The following is an 18,336-nucleotide window of genomic DNA, read 5'->3' on the forward strand; positions in this document are numbered from 1 at the left end:
AAATGGCAAGGCTTGGGATGCCTTTTCAAAATAAGTACCAGCACTCCAAGCACTGCTGATTTTGCTTTCCATTTGTGCTGAGGAGGCCTGTCTCTAACATGTTAGAACATTTAACATTCACAGTCCCCCACCCCCACAAGAAGCTTATGACTCGTGACCTTGTGTGTGGTGTGGCTTCCCACTAAGTGTAAATTTGTGTTTTCAAGCCTACCGAGGACGAAGTGGTAAGAAACCAGCTGGCTTTGGCTTCATGTTTATCTGGGGCTTCTCTTCCCATCCTTGTCATCACTCTGCTGTCCCTGCCGCATCCTGGGGCCCCACGTGACACCCGTGTACCCTGCATCTCACTGGCCATCTCTAACCAGTCTGTGAATCTGTGTTATGAAAAAGCTCATCTCCATTAACTGCATCTCATGTCAGTCACCTTTGTCTCTGTTTCATTGACTTTGCTGATCTAATGCCTTGAGAATGGCTTTACAAGGAGCTGCAAGTAATGTCTGCACTGGCATTCTTGAAGTGACTCCCCTTGGGAGTTAAACCCTGTTGGCCTCTGCCTTCCTCTCTGTGATGCTATGTATAGTCGCTCTGCCCTGGGGGTAACCATTTCCTCCTTGCTCCTCTGAGTGCTTATGGGAAAGCTCACCCTTCCTCCCTGAGATGCCGCCCACCTCTTCCTGCTGCCCTCATCGGCTTGATGATGCTTGGAGTGAGAATGCTGGACCTTTGCTGGGGGTCACCTTTACCTCCACGTGACCCAGTTGGAAGACAGACAGCTTTCAAAAGGAGGCTTTGCCTCTAGGATGCATTCCAGAAAAAAACAGTCCATCTGCATGCAAGGAGTTCATATTATCCCAGCCACACATAGAGAGTAACAGTAGAAAGAAAGTTGGCTAAATGTTCAGGCCACAGCCAAACTAGAAGGTCTTCTAGCTCGGCCCTAATTCACTTAGCAGTGTACACATTTTGAATTGGGTTTTTAATAGGCATTGCTGCACTGTTTGCATCTTTTCCCCAAATTTCTCTCTGAAATACCCAGACCTGTGACCCTTTCCCTTTTCTGGCTTCCTGGTGCTCTCTAAGTGGGCAGTGGGATGGGAATGGGAAAGGCTTTGCCATTCTGTGTGACAGCAGACAGTGCTCGGTCTTCCTGAAGGCTGGAGAGGCTCCTTGGATGGTATCTGGGAGCTTCTGTTCCTCCGGACCACTCCTCTGTGCATGGCCAGGTGGGAGTGCGTCCGTGTCAGAGAGGAGCCCAGCCCTCCCAGTAAGGCTGCCTCCAGCACCAGTGCCTCCAGCTCAGTTCTTATATGCAGCCCTGTCCCCGGGGAGTGGACATGCAAACAAGATGGGCTGGAATTCAGCCTTCCCAGTCTGTGGCCCCACCCCCGACTCCCTCAGATTGTTTCCCATAGGATCATAAGTAGTGAGGACATTCAGATAACTGTCTCAGAGATCTAAATACGTCACAGGTAGAGGCAGCAGACCCTCTCTCTGGGGGCGCTCTGTCCAGCTGCAAACCAGAGCCCAGCCCCTCAGTTGTCTGGGAAGTCTTTGAAGGCTGTAACCATTCAGCAAGGGTCAGTGGGACCTCTCCCTACTGTGTCATCTCACCAGACAACATTCATCCAACCCATTCGTTCATTCACTCTCCATGTGCCAAGCACTCTGTTTAGTGCTGCAGGAACTGAGAGAAGAAAAAAAACAAGTCCTTGACTTCAAGGAACTCCCAGACTAATTGAGGAGAGTCTGGGTGACAGATGCTGTGATCAGGGTGTGCCCAGGCTGCTGTGGGAGCACAGGAAGAGGGCACCTGACAGAACACGGGTGGGGGTGTGGAAGAGGACCCCTAGAAAGGATTCCCCAAGGGCACTATTGCTGAGGTTAGCCTGGCCAAGCCAGAGTCCTCTGGAGGGAGGGCCAGAGGGAATGCAGACCCATAGTATGTAGTTACCATAAAGACACATTTTGGGGATAAACAAGTTTTCAACTTGCTGGAACGCAGTCAGGAGTTGAGGGACTGGTGAGAAGTAAGACTAGAGGTTGGCAGACAGCAGCCATAGTAGAGTATTAGGCAAGAAGGAGCATCACGGGGCAGTGAGGCTGCAAGTAACCCAGTGTGTACCATTGCTGAGTACCCTAGGGGAGAAGGGTGGAGGGTATATTGGGTGGGGGAGGGGCGCCGCCTGAGAGGGGTCAGGAAAGACCCGGGAGGCCTGGAGGGAAGTCAGGCATTGGCAGTGGGAGTTGGGAAGGAAGGGAGCAATAGGAGATGGAGGAAGGAAAAGCTGCAGGCCTCGGGCCTTCGTGAATGCAGGCAGTGGGAGTGAGTGAGAAGTCAAGCTCGACTTCCAGGTTCAGATGCCTGGGCTCCAGTTATGACCCCCAGTTAGAGATGGGATGAGGAGTAGAAGTAGGCCTGGAGGGTCAGAGGAGAGCAGTCAGTGAGTTCAGTTTGGGTGGTGTGGAGTGTGAAGCACCTGCGGTGTGGCAGGAGATGTGGGCAGCTGGTTGGAAACCCGCAGCGTGGAAGTAGAGGTGCCCATTGGGAGCTCCTCCCGGGGTGGCCACTGAAGGCCTGAGTGGCAGTGCTACAGGAGAGAAAAACCAAGAGGAAGCGAGCGTGTCAAGGAGAGGAGGAGGGCAAGGCAGTGGTGACAGACGCTGCAGAGGCGCAGTCACAGGGTGTCTGTTAGACCTGGCGCCCGGGAGCTAAGGGGAGCGAGCCTGGGAGGCGTGTGGAGCTGAGGGTGCAGCAGGTGCGCAACAGGCACGGCGGGGCGGCCAGGAGGCGGGCAGAGGGTTAGACGGGGCATCTGCGGTGGCTCCGAGTCGGTCGTAGCTGACTCACATGGGCAGTGACAGACTCCCAACTGCTTGGCTACTTTCTTACTTAATTCTCACCCCACTTACCATCTCCCCTGCCCCACCCCTCAGTATACAGGTATGAAAACTTGCCCAAGGTTACGAAGTAGGAAGTTGGGAGTGAAAGAGAGGAGAAAGCAAGGGTAACGCCTGGAAGGAAAGCTTCATCTTCCATCTCTCTAAGGGATCCCACAGTCACTGCTTTCACAGAGCTCTTAGTAAAGCCTTGCACTCCGTGGGGATGGGGACCCTGTCCTTCCTTGGAGCATGGACTGTGGGGCGACAGCCAGCAGCGGTGGCAAAAAGCTCTTAACAACATTGTCACGATTGGAGTAACTATGGTTACCCTAGTTTTCAGGGTAACTAGAAGACTTTGCAAGAGCCTATTTCAGAAGAAAAGCCCAGAAATACTCTCGGTATACATAAGGGTGAGGGAAAATGAGGCGATTGCCAGAGATGACGAGTTGGAGCTGGCCCCCCTCGCCACTGGCCATGCTCGTAAGGCCTGGGCTGTTAGCGCTTCACCAGCCAGCCCAGCCCTCCTCTTCTGCCCTCATGCCGTTTCTAAAGGTAGTTCTTTCTGGTATCTTTTGGGGGTCATGTGAATCTGGAAAGAAACTGGTGAAAAACAGACTCTGACCTGCGGGCAAGGCAGGCTTGGAAGGCGGATTTGGGCAGCGGCCCTCTGCTCACTGGGTCTGGTCTGGGCCCTGTCGGGAGGGGCTGCCTGCCTCCTGGCCTTCAGTGGCTGTGGCGCCACCTGGGAGAGTGAGGCCCGGAAGCACACCTAGGGCTGGACCCTGAGCAGGCCTAACGGGAAGCTCCCCATAGCCCCTCCTGCTTATGCTGGAAATAATCTTTGATGTTGAAGGGAAAACCAGAAGAAAGGGAGCGTGAGGAAAACCTTTATCACCTGCCCAAGTAGGAATTTTAAAACTTTGCCAAAATGTCCCTGTGTGATCTTCTCAGAAGTCTCTAAAGTAGAAGGGAGTGACCCTGCTGCCCACATGTTGGGAAGATAAGGGGCTGCGGAGGTGTAGTCTCCTCCAGGCAGTTTGCAGCCTGGTGGCCTGTCACCTGACATGCATCCCAGGGAAGAGCCCTTCCTGCCCTCCTGGCTCTTTGAGAGCAGGGTGGTCTGCTCTCAGGCTCCACGAGGTGGAAGTCAAGCCAGAACGGAGCTGCCAGACAGCTCTTAACCCCAACGTGCACCCCACTCCGGAGCTGACAGCCTAGTGGGGAGAAAAAGCAGATGTGTTGAGAAGAGTCTCATTAAGATGTAGTTCATTAAAGTGTAGTGTTTTGAGGGACAGGGCGGGGCCCGGCTACGGGCCCAGCCAGGCAGGATTTCCAGGGGTGGCCCCACCGAAGTGTCCCCACCAGGAATTCAGCACCAGGGGCTTTGGGCCCAGGTAACCATTCATGCCAGCACTCAGACCCCTGCACGCTCCCCTCCCCGCCTCATTTCTGCTGTCTGGTTTCCTCCCCTGACAGTTTGATTTTGGGGACACCATGGTGCACCAGGCCATCCACACCATCGAGTACTGCCTGGGCTGCATCTCCAACACCGCCTCCTACCTGCGGCTCTGGGCCCTCAGCCTCGCTCATGCACGTGAGTGTATTTCTCTCAGGTCAGAAGCCACGTCTGTTCCTCTCGCTTGGGCACTCCCTACAGTGGGGGCTTATAGAGATGACCTTAGGGCTCTGGAATTATGGACGCCCGAATCACAGGAGAGTGACATCCCGCCGGGAGGATCCATGCTTTTGCCAGGTTAGCTGTTGAGGTTGCAGGAAGCCAGGGAGCAGGGCACACTGCGGTGGGGAGATAGAGAGCGAGGTGCATAGCCTGCAGCACCCCCGGCCCGACTGAACCGATATCCTGTCTCTCCCCATCCCCAGAGTTGTCCGAGGTGCTTTGGACCATGGTGATCCACATCGGCCTGAAGGTGAAGAGCCTGGCCGGGGGCTTGGCGCTGTTCTTCATCTTCGCCGCCTTCGCCACCCTGACCGTGGCCATCCTCCTGATCATGGAGGGCCTCTCGGCCTTTCTCCATGCGCTGCGGTTACACTGGTGAGGGGCGGCGCGGGCTGGGGCGGGAACGTGTCCTTAGCTGCACAGAGGGCGGTTTTACGCTGGTCCAAATTCTGAAGACGCTAGGAAGTGTCTGCCTGCACACGGCCGTGCCCAAGGACGTGCGTGGCGGTGAGCCCCAGGAGTGTCCTCTGATCAGCACAGCCCCTTTCCCGGCCTCCAGGGAGGGCCCCGTCGCATGCTGTCAGGTCGCGCTCCTGTGTTCAGCCTTCTCCTTCAGCGTCCTGATTATGGCTTCAGAGATCTTCCGGGGTCTTTTTTTGTTTGGGGTGTTTTGCACTGGCATTTAACTCTTTCCTGTCTTCGGAGCAATGAAAGCAGCTGTGGAGTAGATTCAAAGTCTAGGGAGGCTCTGGAGCACACTCTGCCCTTGTCTTGCCCCTTATCCGTCACGGCGCCAGTATCTTTAGGTAGGACCCCAGCAGCTCTGTGTTGAATAGGAGGATTCTTGTTCCAGAGCATGTTGCTCGGTACACTGACGCCATCTCATCAGAAGGGCAGGTTTTGGATTTGTTTGTTTTCTTTCTTGAATGTTGTCTGTGGCTCTTAATGGCTATGGATGGAAGTGGCTCAGTCCTACAGAGTGGAGAGCTGGGGTCTGGTCTGGAGTGTGACTCCACAACTTCAGAGTAAGGTTGGCAGATTTAACAAATAAGATTACAGAGCCCTCAGTTAAATTTGGATTTCAGATAAACAATGAACTCTTTTTTTTTTTAGTATTTCCCAGATGTCCATGGGACATGTTTACATTGAAAACTGGCCGTACCGTACTTTATCTGGCTACCTGACCTCAAACCCTGCCTCCTTGAATCTCCGTTTCTCCCTTTACGTCCTGATTCTCCCTCTCTTTTGGGGTCCATCGGCCTGGAAGCTTTAGACCTGAAGTGTGCACACACAGTTGTGCCAGTTTAGGGGCTCACAGACTCACTGCCCCTCCCTTTGGGCTCCCTAGACGAGATGATCTGTAGTGTTCATGATCTCAGGGTTAGGAGAGAGGGCTGAGACTCTTTCTGTTGCTTCTCAAAACCTGAAGAAAACTAAAATCTGAACCTGAGAAACCTCTTCCCCACTCCCCTTATCTTTGTTTTTTTCTCGCCTGACTTGTTTTCAGCTGAGCCTGCTCAAAGAATCCGCCATTTGTTGTTCTAAATTACAGAGGGAAAAGTGAGGCGTGGGAGGGGGAGCCGTGGCCGGGACTGACTCTTCCCTCAAAAGCTCCTTTAGGAGAATCGGCGTCAGGACACTGTGCTTTCTCCTCCCCCACGTCCCCTCCCCGCCCAGCTGTTGTTTACTGGGAGCCAGGAGTCTAGCCCGGCCGAGTGGCCCGACTGCTGGCGCGCTACCCGCTCTCAGCTTATCAGCGCGCGCTCGCCCCAGCACACTTCCTCACCACCCAGTGCTGCCAGCCTGTGGTGACTCACTTGGTCTCTGAGCGCTGGGCTCCAGGGAACAGTGACCAACCTACCTGGACTCCAGCCCAAGTGGGGACCCCATTACCTTACCCCCAGGTCAGTGGGGCGCAGTCAAGGAGCTGGGGCAGACCTGTCAGAGCAGTGAGCCAGGCCCTCATGGAGCAGGGAGGGGCCGCCTGGGCCCGATGTCCAGGGTGAACTGTGGCGACTGGAGGTCATGCTTTGCTGTCAGAAGGATTCTTCTTCCTCAGACTCACCTGTGGGCTTTGAGTGAAAGTCCTCATGAACGAGCCTGAGTAAGTAACGGGTGGCGAGTGAGCAGGCTTCAGAATCAGGCAACCCGAATTTAAATTCCAGCTCTGCTGGCACTGGCTGGGGGCGCCCCTGAGGACAGCACTGGCCTCTCTGAACCTCACTTTCTCTCCTGTAAAAAGAGAGGATAATGTCCATGTGACAAGGTTGCTGCAGTTAAGTAGGAAATACTGCACAGACCAAGTGACTGTCCTGGTGCCCTGGTGCGTCAAACCTGAGAGCAAATGCAGATGGGGCTGCCCTGCCGAGAGGGCTGGGGCCCCTATAGGCGCTCTGCTTCAGTCTGTTAGAAGAGAGACCCCAAGGGGAGGCACATGAGACCACTTGAATGCCTCCCAGACGTAGTTTGCAAGGAATAAGCTCATCAAATACTGTATCATACTTGCAGGGTGGTGGTTGTTTGGTAGGGGAAATTTTGGATAGGAGAGAAATAAAACAGCAGTGCAGATTCCTTTGTGCACCTTTGAGAATCGCACCCCTGGAGACCTTTGTTTTCCCCTGCCACTAGAAAGGAGTTAGTGAAGCTGGTGCTCGTGCACCCCCTCCTGGCTGAGTGTGGACGTGCCCCAAGGATCTCAGTCCAGCAGGACTGCAGGCATTCTGAGTTATGACCATCCTGTGAGGGGTGGGAACAGCTGGGCCCGCTGAAAATGGCTGCAGGGACATTGCTGCGATGTTTTCCTGGCTTCCAGCCTGGGCATCTTCATACCTGTCACTTTACCTCCGGTCTTCAGCTGGGCTTTCTTGATTCTGCTGCAAGGACTGCCCCATTACCAGTTCTGGGTCTCTTCGGTGGGAACAAGAAGAAAAACATCTGACTTGATAACAAGGATAAACCTTGAGACTGAGGGTCATGTAGGGACATGAGGAGGTGAAGGACAAGTGAAAACAGCAGGTGAATTCGTGCACCTACCTGCTAATTCTGTCTCCTCCTGAGTTGTGTCTGTCTGTCTTTTCCCCCACCGACTGTGTGCAGCGTGGCCTTCTTGCCCACCATAATGAAAGGTCTTTTCTTCCTCAGAAAAGGCAAAGGCAGGGGTGCGATTTGTGGTTTGAACTGTGGACACCGGATTGATGTTAATAGAAAACTTGTTGCCCAATGACCTACCTTCACAGGAACCTCATCCCTTCCTGCCTAGCAGGTTCCATGTGCACACTCACAGACGAGGGGCTAAAGGGGCAGATTTGGGAGCCACTTTGTAAGGAATACAGTGGCACCACAGCCAGACACCGCGGGTGGCTGAGGGAGTGGCTGCTCAGGAGAATGAACACCCCTGAAATGTAGCCCCCTGGGCTGACCTCATGGGCCCGCATGGGGGTCATCGGCTGGCGGTGTGCTGCAGGCCCAGCACTGCTCAGATCAGGACAGGACCGTCTTTCTAAAACCGCCTCCCTCCGGCCACACCCCAGCAGGGAAGGGAAGAGGCCCAGGCTTTCTCCCTTCGTTCACGCAAGAAAACAAGATTTCTGTCACGTAGCAGGGGTGCTCTCTCCGGGGACTCCCAGTCAGTCCTTCCGGGCCACTAGGTGGCCTTTGCCAGGTGTGGGAGCTGGCAGAGTGACAGAACCCCGCCCGACTGCCCGAGGCTCTCCTCGCAGCTGCTGAGTTGGAAATGCATTTTAGTGACCTGGGGTGTGGTAAGGCCCTGGAGGCGTCCCAAGCAGAGCCCCCCTACTCCCGCCCTCAAGGAGGAAGGACTTACAGGGCAGCCAGCAAGGTCCTGCCACGCCCCGGCACAGAGAACTTCATGTCTGTACTTTGTCAGGAAGCACACAGTTCCTGGCTGGGGCCAGGGGGTGTGGGGGAGAGACCGGCAAGGAAACTGCTTTCCAGCTTTGTACTGGGAGGTTGGGGCAAGCACGACCAAGAAGTGGAGCCACACTGGCCTTAAAATACCCACAGTGTCCCCGGTGGGCACCACCCTAAGTCCTTAAGTGGCAGCTAGTGGGCGAAGGGGCATCAGGTGGTATGTCAGAGGGACCGCCCATCCGCTCACACAGTAGAATGTGTGTGCCCCCCTCCCAGGCCTGGGTCCCCTGATACACATGAACCAGGCAGGATGATGGCAAGAGGCCTCTGCCTCTGACCCCTTGGGCCTGTGAACACATCTGCAGCTTCTCTCTTCAGCCAGTTTGGATCAGAACTGTTGGTGTAATGAGTCAGCCAGAGGTCAGACATATCACAGACCCCAAGGTGACTTGCCCACGGTCTGGCTGTACATGGTTGAATGACATGAAATGTTGTTGCTTGTGCACACAGCCTACCCAGCAAGGAGGATTCAGTCCTCAGAGCCGGGAGAAGCTGAAACCTACCCCCACCCCCACCGCATTCCTCAGGGGAGCTCTCTGGAGCTGGACCCTCATCATGGGGGTGTTGGGACATGGGGCTGAGTCCTGCAACTGAGTCAGTTTGAAGCACCCCCTCCTGGATCCCATGCTCTCTGAGGGGGCGTGGCCGAGGCACTGACCGGACTCCTCCAGGGGTCAGGAGGCTCTGGGGACCTTGGCGCAGCCCCTGGAATGTGGGATCAGCCCCTGGAATGCGGGATCCAGGGAGAAGGGCTGCCTCTTGTGCTCACACAGAAAACCCTGTTCCCCCTCCTCTCCCCAGGGGATGGAGCTGGCGCCTCTGCAGTTGGTGACCTCAGCCAGTTCCCTAGGTCTGAGGGGCCTCTGGGGACCTCTCGCATCCACCGCAGACAGTCCCCTTCCCACCTCCTTTTCACTGATTTTCTGCTTTGTCTTGGAGGGAGAACGTCCTGGCGGAAGGCTGAATGAGAGGCAGGAAGGTGGAGAGTGTCTTGGTGCCCGCTGCCCACAGCCTGCCTCAGCCCCACGCGGCCCGCTGCTGCAGGGATCCAGGCCACCAGGGTCACACAGCATTGAGTGGAAACTATTCCTCAGGGCAGCTCTCCTTGGCTTTTTTATCCTCTGTATCATGCATTTTTCTGCCCATATTTGGTGGTGATTTGGTCGCTGGGCAGCCGTCCAGGGTGAGCTTGCAGCCAGGCCCTGCTTCCAGGCGTGGACGCCTTCCTGCCCCCTCAGAGCTCGAAGGGCCCAGGGAGACCATCAGGGATGGATGCTGAGCTGCCGGGGAAGGGAGCTAAAGCTGTTTTTCCTTTCAGTCCCCAAGAGAAGAATTCTTTCTCAGATGTTTTTGTAGTTGGAGAATATTTTTGCCATTGCTTTGAGAAGACTTCCCCTCCTAACTTCCCCCTTTCCTGGGAATTTCCTCCCCTAAATCGAAAGCCTCCACTGTTCACTCGCAACCCTTGCTTCTCCTTCCTCCCCTGAGAAGAGATACAAACAAGAGAACAGTGGTCCCTGCCAAGGTTCCTCACACGAGCTCACACCACTCCACGTGGGACGCTTCCGTTGGAGGTCCACACCAGGCCCTGCCAGGAGGGGGTGCTGGGGGACTCTTCCCCATCACTGTTAGAGGCTCAGGCCAGCTGAAGGTTTTTTGCACCCAGTTTTCTGCAGAGTTTGGCATACACACATTTTCTGCTGAGCAGGACAGAGCAGGAACTGAGACCAAATCAATGCATTGGTGCGGTGCGCCCTTGCTGAGGGCAGGCCCTGGGCATCACGGGCTGGAAGCAGGCTAAAGTCGGCTTCATGGGCAGCAGGGGGCTTGAGGAACTTGGGGTCAGGGCATCTTTCTGTAGAGTCCCAAAGTTTTTGTGGAATGACACTCTCTTCTTCCCATTCTCCAGGGTGGAGTTCCAGAACAAGTTCTACAGTGGGACTGGCTTCAAGTTCCTGCCTTTCTCCTTTGAGCACATCCGGGAAGGGAAGTTTGATGACTGAGCCCCCAAGGGGCTGTGTGCCCGGCTGCCCTCTGCTCCCCGCCACAGTGGTTAGCTGTGCTCCACTTGCCTGCTGGTTGTGATCCCTGGGTATCAGGGCACCTGGGTCATCCCCATCCCCTCCCCCCAGCCACCTGTGAGGCATTTAGCTCGATCCAGGTCCCCCAGCTCCCCCAGTCCCCCGCCACCCGCAGCTTGGTGTGTGGTAGTGTAGTGGTATTTTAGAGAAGCCGCGCCCTGACGGTCACTCACACCCGCTCACCCTGGGCACCCACCCTGCCCTCCCGGCCTCTGTCTCACTCTTTCTTTGCCCCCTGGTGGTGAACCCGTTTGTGCATTTACATGAGAGCCAAGAGCACTTGGAGGGGGGCCGTCCGCTGTCCACACCCAAACTTTGAGCCCCTGCTCCTGCCATTCTCTCTCCTGGCTGGGGGTGGGGTGCTCTTTAACACTACCCACTCTTAGATTAGCAGCAAGGCATCCAAGGAGGTGGTGTTTTTGTCCTCCACCCACTCACTCTGATCTTCAGTGCTTGCTCATCAGGAATTCGGCTCAACCCAGCTGCGCCAGCAAGCATGGCTTCTCTCTGGCAGCCTGGAGTGTCCGTAGATACCCCACACCACCTTCCTAAGCGCACCCTAAACTCACACCTTCCCCCCTCCCTCCCAGATTCCCCTTTTGGTACCCAGCATAACCTGCATAGCTGGGAGGGCCCAAGACAGAGGTCCTAACTGGCTTCCTTGGTTGGCTGAGTCTCAGGCCACGTTTGGACCGTGCCACAAGCACACCCTCTGCACAGAGGTTCCAGACTGATGCCCTTTCCTGGTGCAGATGGGAGACCTTGCCCACCCCCAATTATGAGTCTCAGAATTGTAGTCATCAAGGCGTTTCTGCCTGCTCTGCCCACCAGTGCCCCTCCCTACCTCCGTGACAACCCCACGTCCAGTGAGTCCTGGGTGGGAAGGTGGATGTTGTTTACCATTTGCTGGTTGGAGGCAGCTGGCAGGGCTGCCAGTGTATGTGGCTGTGTGAGCATGGCCCTGAGCACTACCTCCCTGTCACCCCCACAGCAGGAGATGGATCTTGGGGCCTTTTAATCATGTGTTGGCACGGCAGCCCTGGCTGCTTCAGCTAAATTGATCAGCAGACCTTCAGTGATCGAGAGGACCCCCTAAATTGGTCAGCCCCCCCCCGACACACACGCTTGTCTAAGGGAGCTGCTTGGAGCTGCTCAGTGACTCCCCAGGCTATCTGCCCCACCCCAGCTTGACCCCGTGCCAGCCAGTGTGACCTGACCCAGCCCATGTGCAGAGCCCCTCCTGTCTGGCCCCTGTGGCTTACATGATGACCTTCGCTCTGTGGACAGAGGGGTTGGAAGCAGAGTTCTTGATCAGGAATCCTGCCAAGGTCCTTCTGTTCAGACATTCCTGTGCTGAATAAAGTGTGTTTGACTCTATCAGGGAGGCTGCCCGTCTGCGTGCCCACAGCTCCCGTGTCACTCAACCCTCTTGAGTCCATCTAGTATCTTACCCCCTCCACTTCCCTTTGCCAGCATTGCTGTCTTTTTCTGTGATCCAAGGCCACAGCTGCGGGTGGCCCTGGCCAGGCAGTTCGTGAAATTCTCACCTTATCTCAAGTTTCCCAGGGGCCTTCCCACTCCCTGATCCCACCCTCCCTGAGCCAAGGCAGCTTTGCAGACACCACCCATGTGGGGGAGGGGGCTTGGGGTCTCATCACCACCCCCTTTTCTGCACCGCACACCCAGACAGCCCGGGGAGGGGCCGGAGCGGGGGCCTGGGTGTCTGCCCACCCTCCTCTCCCTCCGCTATGAGCATGCTCTCCAGGGCTCAGCCGCCTGGCTATTTTTAGCCCTGATTGCCTTTGGCCTTGGTGTAGGTGGAACTCTGCCGGGGTGGGGTGAGGGGGGGTTGGTTCCTCAGGGCAGCTGGAGAATTCGAGGTGCTGAGGCAGGCAGCCCAAGGGCCAACAGGCTGTCCCAGCTGGTGGGGTGGGCAGGGCGGGTGCCTTCTCCCTCCTCACGGCCATGTATGGCGACCACATTCTTTCTCAGCCCGTCCTCTCCATTCCTGCCTTCTCAAACGTCCAGGGGAGGGGCTGCCCAGGAATGTGAGCACCAGGTTGACAACTGCTGCTGCTCCAGGAGGGGCAGGAACACCCTATTCATGCCATGCTCCTCAAACCGTCTCCTCCCTGACAAGCCACCTGGCCTGGAACAGGCCTAGGCACAACACCCAGCATCCGCTCCTCAGAAAGTTGAGAGGGACCATTCAGGTAAATGAGCTTTTAACCTCCACTCTGTTACCGACTCAAAGAGGGAGCCCTAGTGAGAATAGATACTTGGAGTTAATGGAATAGAATTGAAAGTTCAGAAGCAAACCCTAACAGGTATAGTCAGCTGGTTTTCCACACAGGGGCCAAGATAATTCAATGGATAAACAACAATCCTTTCAACAGATGGTGTTGGTACAGCTGGGTGAAAGTGAAAGTCGCTCAGTAGTGTCTGACTCTTTGCGACCCCATGGACTATACAGTCCATGGAATTCTCCAGGCTAGAATACTATCCACACATGACAAATTTGGACTGCGACTCACCATATACAAAAATTAACTCAAAATGGGTCATCGACCTAAATGTAAGAGAAATTTTAGAGGAAATCATAGGAGTACATCTTCCTGACCCTGGGTTAGGCAGTGGTTTTTAGAAATGGCATTAGAAGCACAAATGATAAAAAGATAAAAGATAAGTTGCTGCTGCTGCTAAGTCACTTCAGTCGTGTCCGACTCTGTGCGACCCCATAGACGGCAGCCCACCAGGCTTCCCCGTCCCTGGGATTCTCCAGGCAAGAACACTGGAGTGGGTTGCCATTTCCTGCTCCAATGCATGAAAGTGAAAAGCGTGTCCGACTCAGCGACCCCATGGACTGCAGCCTTCCAGGCTACTCTGTCCATGGGATTTTCCAGGCAAAAGTACTGGAGTGGGGTGCCATTGCCTTCTCCTAAAGATAAGTTGGGTTTTAGCAAAAATTAAAAAACGTTAGTGCTTTGAAGAACAGGGTCAAGGCAACCCTCATGGTGGGAGAAAATATTTGCAGAGCATATCTCTAATAAAGAACTTCTATCTAGAATATATGTAGGACTTTCATAACTCAGTGATAGAGACAAAGACCTAACCTTAAAAAAAGGACAAAGAATTTGAATACACATTTCTCCAAAGAAAATATGAGGCAAATAAGTCCATGAAGAGATACTTGACATCGTAAGTCATTAGGAAAATGCAAATCAAAATCTTGAGACATCACACCACCTAAAAAGGCTATAATTTTTAAAAGACAATTACAAGTGTTGACAAGGTTGTGGAGAAACTGAAAGCCCCATCCCCTGCTGGTGGAAACAAAATGGTGCAGCTGCTTTGGAAAGCAGCCTGGCAGTTTCTCAAAATGTTAAATGTAGGGTTAAGTTAGGACCCAGAAATTTGAGTTCTAGGTATCTACTCAAGGAAAATGAAAAAATGTCTACACCAACTTGTGCATAAGCACTCATAGTGGCTTTATCCATAATAGCCCCAAGTGGAAATGACCCAAATGTTAGCTGATGAATGGATAAACAAAAGGCAGTATATCTATCCAATGGATATTCTACAATAAAAAGGAACGACATTGATACATGCTACATGAATGGACCTCAGAGTCAGACATAAGGCCACACAATGTATGAGTCCTTTTATGTGAAATGTCTAGAAAGGGCAAATCTACAGAGATGATGTAGATCCGTGGTTGCCCAGTACCCGCTGCTGGGCGGCGTTGCAGGCAGGGTTTCTTTGGGGGATGATAGTTAGATTATGGTGACGGTTGCACAACTATGGGTATACTAAAAAAAACAATTGAGTTTAAACTGATAAACTTCCTGATAAGATCAATAAAGTGGGGCTAGGAAGGTGGAACTAGGACTTCCCCAGGAAGAAATTCCTCCCAAAAGATCTGGGTCAGGGGGTCATTAGCTAAGGATTTAGGATCTAGTGGCCTTGGGCTGATCCCTGCCCAGCCAGCTAAAGATGGGACCAAATAGAACTGAACCCTGAGAGGGAATCCCCAGGAGCCCTGGGGTGGGGGTGGGGAACGGTGGCTCTGTTGCTCTTTTGTTGTTGTGATCTCTTTTGGTCCCTTGGTTTATGGGGTCTTAAACCCAGGGAATTCCCATTGCTCCTATTTTTAAGTCTAGACCTTTATCCTCATTCCCCTTCTGGTGGAATCCCTGGACCCCAGACATCTGCTGAGTGAGTCTGTGCCTCCATCAGTGAAGTCCTCTTGAGGTCCTAGAACAGTGTGGAGAGGGTGGCTTTGGGCCTGCTCAGTATTATAAAGATCGGGGACAATTCCATCACCATCTTCAGGACCCGTCTCTTTTTCCTGTCCCTCAGGGAAGACCTGGGCAGGATGGCACCTCTTTCTGCCCAGGAGTGTGGTGTAGAAAGGGCGTTGGAGCTCCCCTCTCCAGCCTTCCAAAGGCAAGGCCTAGGCATGGGCTGCTCCCTGGTGGCCAGACAGGGAAGGACTCATTCCTCTTTATAGGTAAGGCAGGTGGGATCCTAGTGGGGTTGTGACAGGTAGGGAACTGGATTGGCAGGGCAGAGGGCCAAGCGATCTGGAGGGTGCACAGGCAGAGGGCAGGTTGGCAGGAATGAAAGAGATAAGATAGAAGTGGAGAGCGTGGACAATTTGTTTCACACACAGTAAATGAAACAGCAATGAAATGTGTCACGTGGTAAAGGGATCAAACCGTACAGTTCAGTTCAGTCACTCAGTCGTGTCCGACTCTGCGACCCCATGGATGCAGCACGCCAGGCTTCCCTGTCCATCACCAGCTCCCGGAGTTCATCCAAACTCATGTCCATTGAGTCGGTGATGCCATCCAACCATCTCATCTTCTGTTGTCCCCTTCTTCTCCCACCTTCACTCTTTCCCAGCATCAGGGTCTTTTCCAACGAGTCAGTTCTTCGCATCAGATGGCCAAAGTATTGGAGTTCCAGCTTCAGCATCAGGCCTTCCAATGAATATTCAGGACTGATCTCCTTTAGGATGGACTGCTTGGATCTCCTTGCAGTCGAAGGGACTCTCAAGAGTCTTCTCCAGCACACAGTTCAAAAGCATCCATTCTTCAGCGCTCAGCTTTCTTCATAGTCCAACTCTCATATCCATACATGACTCCTGGAAAAACCGTAACTTTGAATAGATGGACCTTTGTTGGCAACGTAATGTCTCTTCTTTTTAATATGCTGTCTCGGTTGGTCATAACTTTTCTTCCAAGGAGCAAGCATCTTTTAATTTCATGGCTGCCATCACTATCTGAAGTGATTTTGGAGCCCCCCAAAATAAAGTCTGTCACTGTTTCCATTGTTTCCCCAATAGCATAAGCCCTCCTGGAGGAGGTCGCCATTAACCCCACCATAGAGCCGCCAGAACTTAAACAGGACTGGGGAAACAGACTCTTGGAGGGCACAAACAAACTTGTGTGCACCAGGACCCAGGAGAAAGGAGACTGCAGGTTTCTCATTGTGATGGCTTCTCAAACCTTATAGAAGGGCCTAATGTAAAAGTAAGTCTTCCAGGCTTCCCTGGTGGTCCAGTGGTTATGAATCCACCTGCTAACGCAGGGCACATGGGTTCCACATGCCTCAGGGCAACTAAGCCTGTGCACCACGGGCACTGAGCCCACACTCCAGAGCTCATGCTCTGCCACAAGAGAAGCCATCGCAATGAGAAGCCTGCACACCACAACTGGAAAACAGTCCCTGCTTGCCACAACTACAGAAAGCCCCACACAGCCACGAAGGCCCAGCATAGCCAAAAATAAAGTTTTCCACCCCATTACCCTACGCAAGGTAAGCACTTTTTAAACAGCATTTAAAAAAAAAATGGTGGGATGTACTATATCCAGTGATTTGAGCTTTTAAAAAATATATATATACTTTGCAGAACATTCCAAATCAGCACCAATACATCTTCCTCACTTTTTTAAAAAGCAAATGCTTGATATTTCATCTTATCAATGCACCTTAAATTTCTTCAGCCAGCCCTAATCTGTCCTCAAAGAGTTCCCAGCTTGGTGGGGAAGATGAGAAAGACAGTGTGACGCACCAGACTAATCGGTGCAACCCCTGCCACACATTCCATGAGCTCAGGCTGCAAATGTGCTATCAACCCCCGGGATGGTGTCCCCAACCTGCTGTCCCTGCCAGCAACCATCTGCCATTCTGCATGAAGGCCCCACAGAGAGGTAACCTGAGCCTGACGGTGCACCTGCAGCTCAGTTCCCCCAAGCAGTGCATTCCCTAAGACCCAGATTACTGGCAAAACAGGTCCTTGGAGGAGTAGAGTCTGCTGAATCTCACCTGGAGCAAGAGGTGTTTGGAGGGGATGTTGGAGTGGAGAAGGGCCTGGGGGGCTACAAGCTATAGCTCCACAAGGGCCCATCTCTCTGGGCAGGTCGAGGAGCTCCTTTCCAGAAAAAGCTGAAAAGCCTCTGATACTAGGAACTGAGTGGAATGGAACAGGGCCGCACCTGCTGCACTTGTTGCCCACTGAGCCAGGAACAAGGCCGTGGGCACCATAGCTTGAGTCCAAACCTGGGGGCAGGGGGCAGAGTAAGCTCAGTGGATTCCCACATTCCCTCTGGATGTCCTGAGTTGGCAACCCTCCTCTGACACCTTTCCTGTCTCTAAGCAGCTGCACTCAGGCCTGACAATTTGGTAAAAGCTACACCTGCCTCCAAAAGGGCTCAGAATCCTTTTAGAAAGTGCAATCTTTCTAAAGGGCCCACCACTCCTGGCCACCACACAGCCCTACTCAACCCCTCCCTGCCGGTAAGCAGCATGAAACGTTGCATCTCTCAGGGGATGGCGGCAAGAACACTCATCTGAGAGCTAAGACTTTCTGGTTCTAGTCCCAGTCCTGCTGTCCTACTTGTCATTGATCTTCTCAAAGTTACCTCCTTCTTCTGGCCCTCAGTTTCCCAGTATGTAAAATGAAGATAATTCCCGTCCTAGAGAAGGAAACCCTCCGACACTGTTGGTGGGAATGTAAATTGATGCAGCCACTGTGGAGAACTGTATGGAAGTTCCTTAAAAAACTAAAAGTTGAGCTACCATGTGACCCTGCCATCCCACTCCTGGGCATATGTCCAGAGAAAACATGGTCCAAAAGGATACATGCACCCTGATGATCACTGCAGCACTGTTTGCAACAGCCAAGACACGGAAGCAGCCTAATGTCCATTGACAGGGACGGATAAAGATGATGTCGTACATATACACAGTGGAATAATACTCAGTCATTAAAAAGAGTGAAATAATGCCACTTGTAACAACATGCATGGACCTAGAGATTGTCATACTGAGTGAAGTGAGAGGAGAAATATCATGACATCCTTTATATGCAGAATCCAAAAAAAATTATACCAATGAACTTATTTACAAAACAGAAAGAGTCACAGAGAACAAAATTATGGTTGCCAGGGAGGAAGGATGGGGGAACAGATTAGTTAGGGAGTTTGGGATGGACATGTACACACTGCCATATTTAAAATGAATAACCAATAAGGACCTACTGTATAGCACAGGGAACTCTTCTCAATGTTATGTGGCAGGCTGGAAGGGAGGGGAGTTTGGGGGAAAATGGATACATGTATGTGTATGACTGAGTCCCTTGTTGTGTGCCTAAAACTATCACAGCATTGTTAATTGGCCATACTCCAGTATAAAATGAGAAGTTTAAAAAAAAAAAGATAACTGTTCAGCAGCTGCTACCACTTATGGATCACATGAGAGCCC

General features: G+C 53.0%; 1 protein-coding gene across 2 annotated transcripts in view; it reads left to right on the forward strand.

Annotated features, from left to right (window-relative positions):
• Positions 1–11,946, forward strand: part of ATP6V0A1 (ATPase H+ transporting V0 subunit a1) — a 53,382-nt gene extending 41,436 nt beyond the window's left edge. For both annotated transcript variants that reach the window (XM_052657585.1, XM_052657586.1), the window contains exons 19-21: positions 4,357–4,474; positions 4,762–4,933; positions 10,398–11,946. In XM_052657585.1, coding sequence (XP_052513545.1) covers positions 4,357–4,474; positions 4,762–4,933; positions 10,398–10,491 — 384 coding nt within the window. In that variant the 3' untranslated portion in view covers positions 10,492–11,946. The remainder of the gene's footprint in view (positions 1–4,356; positions 4,475–4,761; positions 4,934–10,397) is intronic.
• Positions 11,947–18,336: the final 6,390 nt, after the last annotated feature.

The sequence above is a fragment of the Budorcas taxicolor genome, chromosome 19, assembly GCF_023091745.1.
Source record: "Budorcas taxicolor isolate Tak-1 chromosome 19, Takin1.1, whole genome shotgun sequence".
In the NCBI taxonomy this organism is placed as follows: Eukaryota; Metazoa; Chordata; class Mammalia; order Artiodactyla; family Bovidae; genus Budorcas; species Budorcas taxicolor.